Here is a 12,503-nt window from a genome sequence, read left to right on the forward strand (position 1 = left end):
GAGCATCAGTTCAGTAAAAGCAGAAAATACACAACTCTCGTGCATCCAAATTATTGTTTTGTTCGTTTTTTATTTGTTTGTTTTATTCGCCTTTTATAACCTGAGATTCCCCAGTGGGGAAAGAGAGAACAAATGTTGCTAAACTATGCCAAATTGGCAATTTTGGAGCCTTAGCCTGAGCTCTATGTTCTAAAACAGTTCTAATTTTGTTTTGCTTCATTTTATCAAAGTTGTCCTTGGAAGAGACAATGTTTACATATTGTACTATGATTTGAAAGAGATTTAGAGCTAAAGTTGCATCCTTCCAAAGGGAATTTTTTTGTGTGTGCTATGTTTTTTGTGCCATTTTCGTTTTTTTTTTTTCCCAGTAACACATAAACTGATATTTACCCATCTTAAAAACTCTCATGTGTTCCCTTTACTATGATGCCAAAAGCATTCAAACAGATTGTGGTTGTATGGTTTCATAGTGGCATGTGTCATTTCTGAGCTGTTTTTTTAAGGGTTAATATTGTCCCTTTATAACATCAGTACTAAAGTCCCATTCCTGCAGATTTGAAGTGTTTCCATGCTCCACACCTGATTCAAAATTTGATGGATCCAACAGCTTGTTGTGAAGCTGTACACAGTGACCACTTAATGTGAGTCAGTTGTGCTGAAGCAAAGAAACATGTAAAACCTGTCAGCCTTCAAGGATTGTAGTTTGAGATCCGGCCCGCATTTATAGAACTGATGTGGTCCAGAATGAAAACCTGTTACAGATCTTGCTTTACACAGCTTTTTTTTGGACAATATTCTTTAGTTGGAAACTATACTTCAGCTGGACCCAGACAGAAGATTGATTCAACTTAGAAAGAAAAACAAAAATAAAGAAATTAATCTTTATCACACTTGAAAAAAATCCATAATTTAAAAAGATCCCAGCAATTTAACAGAAAATCCCCCATTCATTGTTTGTGGAAAACCCATAAATGAACTGGGAAGTTAGCTTTATATGAAAGTACTTTATCATGTTTATCATGTCCCAGGTTGTATTTTTTATCCCAGAAATCTTAAGTGGCTCCTCCAACTCCAACACATGATTTCAAAGTAACTTAAGCAGTAGGGAATATCTTAATTTGGGATATAACTCTTTATTAAACAACTCCTGTTCACTTTCTTTCAACAGTGCACTGTATTTCACTTCAATAAAAGTCAATGCACTCAACAGCTGACACTGAGTCCAATTTGATAGATGTCTCCAAAGCCTCATTCATGACAAATACAAAATGCTTCAATTATGGAAATATAGATGACAATGGAAGCCTGCCAAAATATATTACAGCTTCATATACAAATATATAAATGTACAATCAATAAATACAATGTGAAGTTATTTCTTGAGATGTATTATGGATATCACCTTAGCCAGTCCACCATAAATTTAAAAGGTTTGCATGTTTTGTCATATTTTTTGCTTGAGTTTTCAGTATCAGGGCATGTTGTAGGAGGAGCTTAGACAGTGAGGTAAACAGTTTCAGGTGAGACTGTTGACAATTCATGAAACCTCTAAGGAGGACTGAGCCATTTCTGCATCTTTAAAAGAGTGACTGCCGTTAAGTTTTAGGAGGAAAAATGACCAAAACTATAGAATGCAAATCCTTATTGGGTGCAATCTAAATGGCTGCCGGGGACAGAGACTCTTTTAAAGTGACCAGTGGCACAAAACCTAACGCAATCAAAAAAACAAGATTTCAACAGATTAGATATTAAAAATTAACTCATATTCAAAAAACAAACAGAACAAATGACTGAAAAAGGTATTTACAAAGAATACCATGATTCTCCGTTCAGTAGATAGTAAATGCTTCTTTGGTCCCTGTTGATTGTTGGCAATTAGTGGTTACATGGAGACAAATATAAGCCACAAACTGATTAATGTGAACATTTTAAAAAAAAACACACAAAGATGTGCCTTGATCAAGCCTATCACTATGAATCATTTATACATCACCAATAATCCAAGTTCACATAGGCACAGAAAACACACTAATTCATGGGCTCAAAATATATCAAAGTTGGTATAAACAATACATATGGTATATAAAAGCTTAAACGATGATTACAACAAAGCAAAAGCTACTGAAAGTGTAGAGTTGCAGGGTACGGGACATCATCATATAGAAACCAGTAACATGTTCAGCAGCAGAATGTGCACAGCAAAGTGAGAGGTCATGAGCAGACAGATTTCTAGCACTTGTGGATGAGGTTGTGTTGGTTGCAGCGAGAGTTCAGTAAAAATTCAGGAAGATCAAAAAAAATTTAAAAAATCAATTTTCATCAGTTGTCCAGTTATTTGCAAAGACTTTTCTGGTGCTGCTGTGTGTCGTCCATCTTTGGATATGTATGTAGGTATGGATGACGTGCACAGTGGGCAACTTCAGGAGCATCTTCAAACATCATTCTGACCAAAAAGACTGCCCTGCGTTTTGAGCCTGTGCATCCTGGATGGTAAACATGAGAGATAAAGCTTCAGGTTATTCTTCTAACGACACCATAAAGTCATCTTCTAAGTAACGCATAGTGTGGAAAGCTCACATTAAGAAGACTGATTGTACATTTTACTATTTAACAAAATATGTGATAAATTGGAGCAATTGTAATTTACCCTCTTTCTCTGCGGCTGGCAATGTCTTCTTTTGACTTGACAAAGACAGCGTCTTCCCCTCCTCTGACAAGGTAGGCGAACTCTCCTTCCTTAGCATTGAAAGTCACCCTGAAATTCAACAAAACCAAAAGTGTACTTTCTCTCATTCACATCAGCAGATCTGCTTTGTGGCTCGCAGCAAAGAACTCACTTGGACTGAGTCTCTCCGGACTTGATGCGGAGCTTCCGAATGTGAAACTTGCTGCTGCCCCACCAGTCGGACCAGCTGATGAGCGCATCCTTCTCCCAGCGCAGCTTCACGATCATCAGGTCGCCAATGTCCACATCAGTGGTGATGAGGAAGGAAAAGGTGGTGTTACCGTTCAAAACTGGCCTGCGAGATTAAAGGGAGAGATGTTCAGAGTTCAGCCGCTCGGGCCTGAATCTCCTCTGAGGCATCGCTGCCACATTTGTGTTGACAGAAATGCGATCCACTGCGAACTCATGCTGACTGTATGTACGTGAGCAAAGTTTTATACGTACAGAACAAAGGAAATGTCCTCCTTCTCTCCGTGGGTTCCATACAGGGAAATTTTCATCGGCTGCTCTGTGAAGCTCAGCTCATCCTTGCTGAAGAAGTGGGCTTTGACTTGGTAGTGGAAAACTGCAGAAGGGGACAAAACACAGTCATTTTTTAACACAACCCAACAACTCTTTAACTTTACACAATCCTTGTAACAGTGCTGCATAAAAACACATTTGACTCAAATCATCCCAGTCTTCATTCATTTAATCCTTTTTTGTATATCTGCTGCACATAGAGAGCTTTCAGTGCAGCTGTGCATCTTTCACAATAACACAGTTACCTTGCGCTGATGAGTATTTCTTAAGAGAAAAACTAACTTTTCCACTTCCACTGTGGTGTCTTACATGCAGAGGTGTCATGTTACTTTGGCCCACCCCCAGCCACCAAAATACCCATGACCTCTGGAGTGTACGGTACTCCCTGTCCATGTGCTGTTTGCCTTATGTGTTCATAAACTGTGCATAGTCTGTCAACATTGCCGCTAACTAGGTTAGTATTACTGCTGGCTTCAATCGGCCACGTTCAAACTAGAGGTTGTTCACCCACAGTAGTTAATACATTAAGGATTACTTAAACTGTAGCATGTGCACAGTTTAACTCCCAGTAATGCCCAGTAAAGAACATAAATCCACTCAGAAGTTTCTACTTTTCGCAATATTAAATACATTTTCTCTCTTTCTTCCAGGCAACAAAATGACCTGCAAATTTCAATCATCCAGATTTTAGAGGCTTTCTCTTACCTTTGTACGGCATCATATCACGGGTCTTGAGGTACATCTTTGCACTGCGGGCTGTGCGGATTTTATTGATGTTATAGCCGAGCATGTTGCAGCGGTTCTTCCTGCAGCTGAGGCACATACCCTTGTTAAAGGCTTCTTTAGAGTTGCAGCGGTAGGCCATGCTCTTGTACTGGGTGTTCACCAGAGAGTCAATGAACAAGTGGATGGAGCGCTCGTGAGAACATTTGACAAGCTGGTCCATATCTGCAACACACAAAGGAAAGAAAGAGTTCGATGACATCATCCTTTCTGGAAAATTGCTTCCTCATGTCTGCACATTTTTACACGTTCACGCTCAGTGATTGAGGCTGACCTGCACGGCATTTCTCACTTAGTTCTGCTTTGCTTTGTTCAGACACGACAGCTAAAGGTGTGAAGCGATGAGACATTAAGCAAGACTTTCATCTCTATGACACATTGTGAGTCTGTAGCTGTGTTATGACTGGAGACAGGCATAATTTAACCATAACCCTGAAAGATTTTACATAGCCAGGTGGTTTGTTGTATTCATACAAACTTACAGGGATTTGTCAGATTTTACAGCACTGTGCAACTGCTACTGGTCTGAGCAATGTAAAGTCTCTAAAATTATACATGCATGTGTTTGTTTTACCCCACAAAAACACAAAGTTCCAATTAATTAACCCAAAAATGGACTTTGATAGCATTTGCCTTGTACGGTGCAGTACTTGTAATGAATCAGCATCATAACTAGAAGTGTAGATGCAAACAAGAGGCAGGGAGGGTTGCTTTACATACTTTGAAGCCCTTTGATTCCTTCCAACGCAATCCCCATCAAGGTATTCTGGATGCCGCAACCCGGCTGAAAGGTGCCTCCATTGGGGTAAATGTCAATGTGTCCCACGGGTCTCTGGATGCCGATGCTGCGGTCCGGGGAACCCCTGGTGTTGGTGTGGAGTACATCTACAAACTGGGCATCGCCTCGGGACAGAGTGCTTTGGTCATCAGCGTTCTCAAAGGTGGGACCAGCAGGATCCAGACCTGAGTAGTAAAACCAGGAAGATGATTCCTTTGTACTCATTCTATGGTGGTGGATGGTACAAAAACAAACTGAGGATCACAGCTGTGGAATAATTTAGATAAAAATAAAAGCTAAGCGTGCGCTTGGTTTGGCCTCTTTCTGACCTGTGCAGCTATGCAGAACCACTGAACCTCAAAGACACAATGCAAGGCAGTAATTGCAAACTCTTAATGGGCCGCTGCGCTCAGATCACAGTAAACACACTATTCTTCTAAGCAGGTCAGAGTGATTTCAAAGCCGGATAAACATCATAGTGGATTTGAACTGGCACAGACCGGCTGCGTGCACACACACAATGCAGGCCTGGAATTAGGTTTCTTTGGTGTGCTGGATTGTTTTCAGGTGCAGAACTCTACATGGATCTGCTGACGCTAAATTTAGTATTGGAGTCATCTAACAAAAGCCAAACAGAGTTAAGTGTTAACAAAAGTTCTTACCTGTGATCCTGCTGATCTTATGGTCAGTGAGGTCTCCAGCAACTCCAGCCACATGTGCTCCCAGACTATAACCAAGTAAATGAATCCTCTCCCAAGGTAGCTGCAGCTCTTTCTGCAAGAGAACAGACAGGTGAGATGTGCTTCACCATCATTTAAAGACAACCGTCCGTGCTAGCAGGCTGGACTTGGCAACAGTCTGCTGCACTTCAGTTTGGGATTTTAGCCAAAGCAAGGATAATTTTGTGTAATTTTAGACTCTGCCAAATCTTTGCAAGCTTTTAAACTTGGAGGTTACATAAACTAGGGGTAAATACATGAGAGCCAAGGAACGTTTTTGCCTTGAAGTCATTCAGACAAAAGCTGTACCACATTAAACAGTGAAACTTGCGATGAAATGTTGCCGCGAACCACAGCTGCAGCCAAAAGAGCATCCAATCAAAATCATATCCAGCACAAAAACATTTCCATAGCAACTGCGCTAAGTAAAGTGCATTAAATGTCAAATATTTCTCAAAAGTCTGTTCTAATACACTAATATCAGAACTGCGACACATTTGTCATGTGAAAGAAAGAGGGTAAAATCCACAAAGACCAAGTGAAACGTGTGATTCAGTTATTACTGAGCTTAGATGCCATTTGTTCAAAAGTACTAACCTGCAACCAGGTGACAAACTTGGCAACATCACGGCCCACTAGCTTGGTGTAGGCGGCAGAGGTTGGGTAGTGCTGGTTAGCACGGGTCAGCCAGTCCACCACGATCACATTAGCGCTTGGTTCGCGCTCATACAGAGCAGACACCAGTTTGGGCACCCAGCTCTCAAACATCCCTGTTACCTGCAGGAACACACACCCACACACACCAACATGTTGCATTACAGAAATGGGATTGACATGTTATTAAAAAGGTGTTTTATATTCAGTAGATTCTGCAGTTCTGATGACAGTTCAGCTACTTTATTATACGAACAGTGGTCCAAGAACTCTGTGATGTTAACCTGTCCACCAACCAGTTTCTTTACACTACAGAAGAAACAGATTGGTATCTGATTAAACTGTCTTAATGTTTGAATTTCTTGAGTATTATTATGCAGGGAAATAATTTAACATAAGTAACTGTGAGTGAATTTAAAGGGAATCTTGTTTGATTTGTCTCACCAAAGCTCACTTTTGCATATTCCCATCAATAGCAAAAAATTCTGTTATTTTATGCACTATTTTTGAAAATGTAAGCAATTTTTCCATAAAGCCACCTGAGTCATTATTTCTCTTTAGTTACATTTTGTACTTTTTATGTGTTGTTAATTTTACTTTTCTCACAAAATGCATTAAACTACTGTTTCAAAGTATCAAATATGTTTGTTAATCACTCTCAAATGTAGCACATATTTAGGGTAGACTTTGAATGCATGGTCACACACACACACACACACACACACACACACACACACTGTCAGCAGGAAAATGGCCTGATTTACTGTGATTGGAGAGGAGCCAGGACATCATCAGGTTCAGATTTTGTGCGTGACTGGTTTTAAATCACATTATAGGAGAAGATGCATGGACTGTTTGCATGCTGTCTTTGCTTTCTCTTACAAATGGGCTGTTGTAGAGGAATCGTGTCTGGATGAAAGTGTCTTAAAGTTCAACACATTGCCGATGATGTTATCTTGAACATGCATGTCTTTTGAATGATTTCTCATCCGGTAGACTGTTTGTGATGTAATTTCACCCTAACAGCATCTCGATCCCATTTTTTTCATTATTTTATTTTACGATTTTTTTTTCACCTGTTTTCCATGTTATTTTCAAAAGCTGCACAGGCTGAATCTGCAGAGTGCGTTAAGTTGGACCCACCGTCCATCCATGTATCACAACGAAGGTCTGTGTTTCTGGGTTGAATTCACACTCTTGGATGGTTTCTGGCCTGCCGGCCACGATGTAGCACATGTCATCATCTGGAATATCCACGGAGCGCAGGGAGAACTTGGACACGATGTCAGTATAATCTGTGATCCATTCAGTGGTGGTTGGCAGAGGAGCAGCGGTGACTGTGGTGTTTACTGTTAACACACACACACACACACACACACACACACACACACACACACACACACACACACACACACACACACACACACACAAACACACGCAGAGACAAGGGATCATTAGGTTGTTGTGGTATGACCGGAATGTAGAGGATTGTTGTCAGGTGGGATTCTGACAATGAAACATTATTATTGCAAGTTTCACAAGTCACACCTTGCAGCAATGGAACAGCGTGAAACTCTCGTTTGAGCTTGTTTATTATTTATTTATTCTAACATATGTTCAGTTTTAGTGCGTGGCAAACTGTCTCACGCACCGTGACAGCTGATCTCCGCGGAAAAACGACAATAGACAATAAAAGGCGCGTCAGTGTCGCCCCCTTTTGTCTTTCCTGGATTTCTACAGACTCACATCAAAGTTAAAAAGTTTCACTTTTCCTGGTTTGCTACATTGTAAATTTATGAAGGTTACACTTTTTGTAAAATAACATCCTAAATCAATAATTTGTTTCGGTTATATATAATAATAAAGAATAATATGCGCAAATGTGCAGAAGTTGGTTGATATCTTTTGATAAAGATTTGTTAAAATTTCAATTTAAAGCTTGGGTATAAATGGTATATATGTTCATGTACTGCTTCTGGTCGTTCCACGGACAAAAGGCTCAGTGCAGCAGGTTCTCCTCACGCACACATGGAGCTGAATGGCTTAAATGGGATGCAGACGTGAACTCCTAAAGCTCCAGAAAAGGCTATTCCCGGTCAAAGAGTCGCAGCATGCATTCATTAACCTGCTTCCTGTGCCACATTTACCTCATCACAGCTGAAACACTTTTAAACAATACAAAGTTTATAACTTTGTGTCACATTAGGAAATAATAAAGTTTGCTCTTACCAAAAACAGTTGCGTTGGTGGGTTCAGGATCTGAAGAGAAAGTTGCAGAAATGTTTCCCAAAAGTATCCAAACTGTCAAAAAACAAATGTTTTCTTTTCCCATATTACTTTTTTAGGCTTTTTCTTACTTCTTTATCTTTGAAATATCCTGTGTAAAAGATGATATTGAGTTTAGGTGAGTAGTTGTAAATCCACTTAAACCCAACGCACCGGTGACAAAGTGGTGTGGAGTTGTGGTTTAAGGGTGAAGTTTCTTATGGTCTGTCACGGTTGTCGCTTCAAGTCATCTTTATGGGTGGCTCATTTAAATATTCAAACATGATTGGCTGCAAGTTTGGGGCGGAGACTAAACTTTGTCCAGCTCTGAAGAACCGGGAGTAGATCATCATTCAGGCTCTGAGGAAAACTGGCCCCCAGCTGCATGCAGAAGGTTTCACTTACACAGTGTCATTAGTGTCGGCTACTGTCAGCTGGCTCCATAGATCTTTAAATTATTACAGGAGGTTTGCCCCCTCACCTTCAGACAAATTTAAAAAACACAAGTTGTTTATTTTTTTTACTTAAATCAGGAATATAGATCAGAGACTTTACTATCATACTAAAAGCACTAAGAAAGATTGTGGTTTTTTTTCCTTTTATGACCGTTTCTTTCTTTTTTCCTTTTTTTCCCCAAAGATTATAGGCTTTTTGAGATAGAAGCTTTAATGCCAAACTATGCCTATATCCCATTGTAAAGAATGTAAAGAATTTAGGAAAGAATTATAAAATTCCTGGATCCAGGCAGAGATCCAGATCACATCCCAAAATATAATCTTCCCCAAAATCACATCTTCCTCCTACCATCTATGAAATTTCCCCCCAAATAATTGATCAAAATCTGTCCGTATTATTTAGAGTTACGTTGCTAACACGCTGAAAGCATTACATCCACCTTGTTGGAGTTTAAAACTAGTTTGCTGAAGGGTTGAAAACATTAAGATGTTATTTTTTTTTAAAAAATATTACTAACGAGCTGGGAAAGTACAATAAAACATAGTGTCAGAAAATTCCCTCTTACATGTTATTATAAGCTGATAAATGTTTGCAAAATGTAATATTTCCCTTTCCCAGCAGCAATAGCTTTCATCTTTTTGATCATCCATACTCCTTTTAAAGTTTTCTTTTCTTTTGAGCAGAGAGCAAGAGTTTATCCTCAACCAGGTGGGGAATGCACAGCCATGTTTCTCCAACTATGTTCAGGTTGAAATTTGGCTGGGCTTGAGTTTTCCTGAAGCTATCTAATGATCCTGGGCACTCTGGAAAAGATTTTCACTCAGTACTGCTCCATACTTTTTCCAGAACTCTTCCAGCTTTTGTTGAAATCGTCCGTGTTGGACCAGAAATGAAATAAAGGAAGTGATACTCATTGATCCAAGGCAGATGTTTTTAAGTCTGTTTTTAGAATGATGATGGAAACTATGAAGATGTGAACTGCTTTTCCAATTAATTTGATTTCATCAGGCTGAATGGATGTATGCATACACATGTGAACACTTCAAATTAAGAGACTTTTAATGGTCTTTTTGATTAATTAAGTCGGTTTCTGAGCTTGTCAGATGTAACATCTGTCAGTCTGCAGATCACAGGACTCAGAGGTGAGGTGAGCCAATAACAGTCTCTCAAGGACTTTCATGATGTGAGATGTATTGCTGAGTGATGTTCTGAGTTGTACCTTCTGAAGAACATGTTCAGCTCATTAGCCCTGTCCAGATTTCTGTCAGTATGATCCCCCTTTAATTTGCAGCCAGAGATTTTTCAGATATGTTTTTTGGCCGCACACCCCTCATATTGTTCTGCTGAAGCCAACTCTGACATAGACGTCAAATAAATGCTCTGACATAGATGCATGGAGGTGTGGGATTAAAAGCTATGGCCGAGGTAACTGATGCTTGCAGCATCAAGGCGTGAGTGAGTCACTGAACAAACATGCTTTCCACAGGCTCATGTTTTACATCAGATCCTAAGTCGGCTCTACCTAATGTGGATGTGGACTTGCTTTGACAGGAAGTTATAAACAGGAGTCAGTCAACCTGTCTAGTGTGAATTTTTTTACTTTGTAAAACTTTCTGCATAATTTCATTGAGTGATGCAAAGTTATTACTGTATACAACACTGAGAGAGAACGAAAAAGAATCTAGAAAGAAAGAGAAAAGAAAATAAAAGTGATAAAAACTGCATTACTGTTTAAAAATGAGCCACAAACAGATTTAAAATGAGTGCAAGAAGAAATCTGGAAGTGTTTCTCCTTTGTGTGTGGATGGTAATGGTGGGGAGGGCATGTTTTCGCCCAGGGGCCCACTGTCTGATAATCCCCATGCATTCAATTTAAAGGCAGATCTGGGCTGTGTGGGTGTGTTACAGAGCCCCCCTCTTTCAATAGTGGACCTCTAGAGAAACTCAAAAACAGCCACAAAGGAAAACTGGATTTCAAATGATACCCACATGCCTCGACTCATACCCCCAATGTGAATATCAGGTCACGTGAAATAATAACAGGATGTATGATACCCATAATGCACGTGAAATGGTGGCAGTTCAACCTTTGGGGCACAAAGGAAGCTTGAGAGCAGCAGACAAGTGAAACATGTGTGGGCAACAAACAGGCCAGGAGAAAAGCATGTGCCTGAGTTTTATGACAAATTTCATGCCAAAACACTTGTTTGAAAATGCTGTGCATCACTGTCATCTGGCCAGACCGAGAGCAGACAACAGAGAATGATGTATTCTTACAGAGCAAGCTTATAATTATCATCTAATCGTAAGCAATGCTTCCACTCAGTGCAACATGTTTGATAGATTTGCCAGACAATGTGAAAAATATTTTATTATTAAAATATTTTTATGTCCTGGAAGGGCCTGGAAGGTCCTACAGCAAGGGAGGCAAGACAAAAACTGTTACACTGCTTTGTATTTATTTGAGGCAACTCATGATCCATCAGTCAATAAATCAAAACTTCATTTAGGGAGCATTTTAAACACCTCGGACAGTGGTAACATGACAAAAAAGAAAAAACACAGATAATAAATAAAATACTATAAAGCAGTCCAGGTATGTAATAGAAAATAAAATAAAAAGATAAACTTTAACATGAACCCTCTGATATCCTCCTCTACTGTGTTGTGGAGCAGATTTTTTCGTGATTATAATTAATTTTATTACAAATTTGCAGAAAAAACTTGCTTGAGCCCCATCTATACCATCTGGTTTGGTTTCTAAAAGTAAGTGTTCATGTCACTGTTAATTTAAATTTTGACCATTTGCTATTGCTGCTGTGTTATTAACTATTATCTCAACAAGTTCTTAAAAAACATTGAATCTGACGAGCACTCTCCAAAGAAAACAAAGAAATGTTTTTCTCTCTTGCTTTTTTCTTGGTTCAATCTTTAAAAGCTGTAATGCAATACATTAAATAGCTGAAACCTGCAAGAGAAACTAAACAAATATAGAGGTAAAAAAAGATCCATTTTAAGCAGTTTCAGCAGATGTGCATGTAAACCTGAAAGCGGCTGCTCTTGATTAGTCTGGACATTGAAAACAAAGTTATGCCTAATTATCTAATCTGTCTCAGAACACGAAGATCTGAACTGAGTTTTATTCCCAGACCATTTAATGCTTTAAAACAGTCATTTTCTGGACAGTGAGCTTGTGTAAATATCTTCAACCTGGAGTTATATGATCCAGTCTCTCAATCTTAGTGAAACCATAAAAATTATACATACACTGAGTTTACAAGGAGCAAAATTTCTATGCCTGTAACTTTAAAAACTATTGTCCTCAGTGATCAACTGCGACTATATAGAAATAGCTTTTGTTTTCTTCAATCTTACAAATTCACTTGTATTCATAGTGTGTATGAGAACAAGTGTTTAGTTATGTGGAGGTGATTGTCAGGAAGGTGATGCTTATGGCTCCAGCAGCAGGCCCAACCCAGTGATTAGACAGAGCAACGCCTATTCCTCAGCCTGTGATCTCCGTCTCCATCTCTGCTCTGTGGTTACAGTGCTTGACCCATAGTGATAAACGACTGAGCAGAAATGAGTAAATCCATTATGA

At 39.3% G+C, this 12,503-nt stretch overlaps 1 protein-coding gene across 1 annotated transcript; it reads right to left on the reverse strand.

Moving 5' to 3' along the window:
• Positions 1-1,113: 1,113 nt before the first annotated feature.
• Positions 1,114-8,661, reverse strand: lpla (lipoprotein lipase a). The gene is made up of 10 exons (XM_079245761.1): positions 8,411-8,661; positions 7,325-7,530; positions 6,125-6,304; positions 5,471-5,582; positions 4,751-4,993; positions 3,953-4,195; positions 3,170-3,290; positions 2,838-3,020; positions 2,648-2,755; positions 1,114-2,483 (listed from the first exon to the last, which is right to left on the reverse strand). The coding sequence occupies exons 1-10, from the start codon at positions 8,511-8,513 to the stop codon at positions 2,432-2,434; spliced, it is 1,551 nt and encodes a 516-aa protein (XP_079101887.1). The 5' UTR covers positions 8,514-8,661; the 3' UTR covers positions 1,114-2,431.
• Positions 8,662-12,503: the final 3,842 nt, after the last annotated feature.

Source organism: Telmatherina bonti, assembly GCF_933228915.1.
Source record: "Telmatherina bonti genome assembly, chromosome: 8".
In the NCBI taxonomy this organism is placed as follows: Eukaryota; Metazoa; Chordata; class Actinopteri; order Atheriniformes; family Telmatherinidae; genus Telmatherina; species Telmatherina bonti.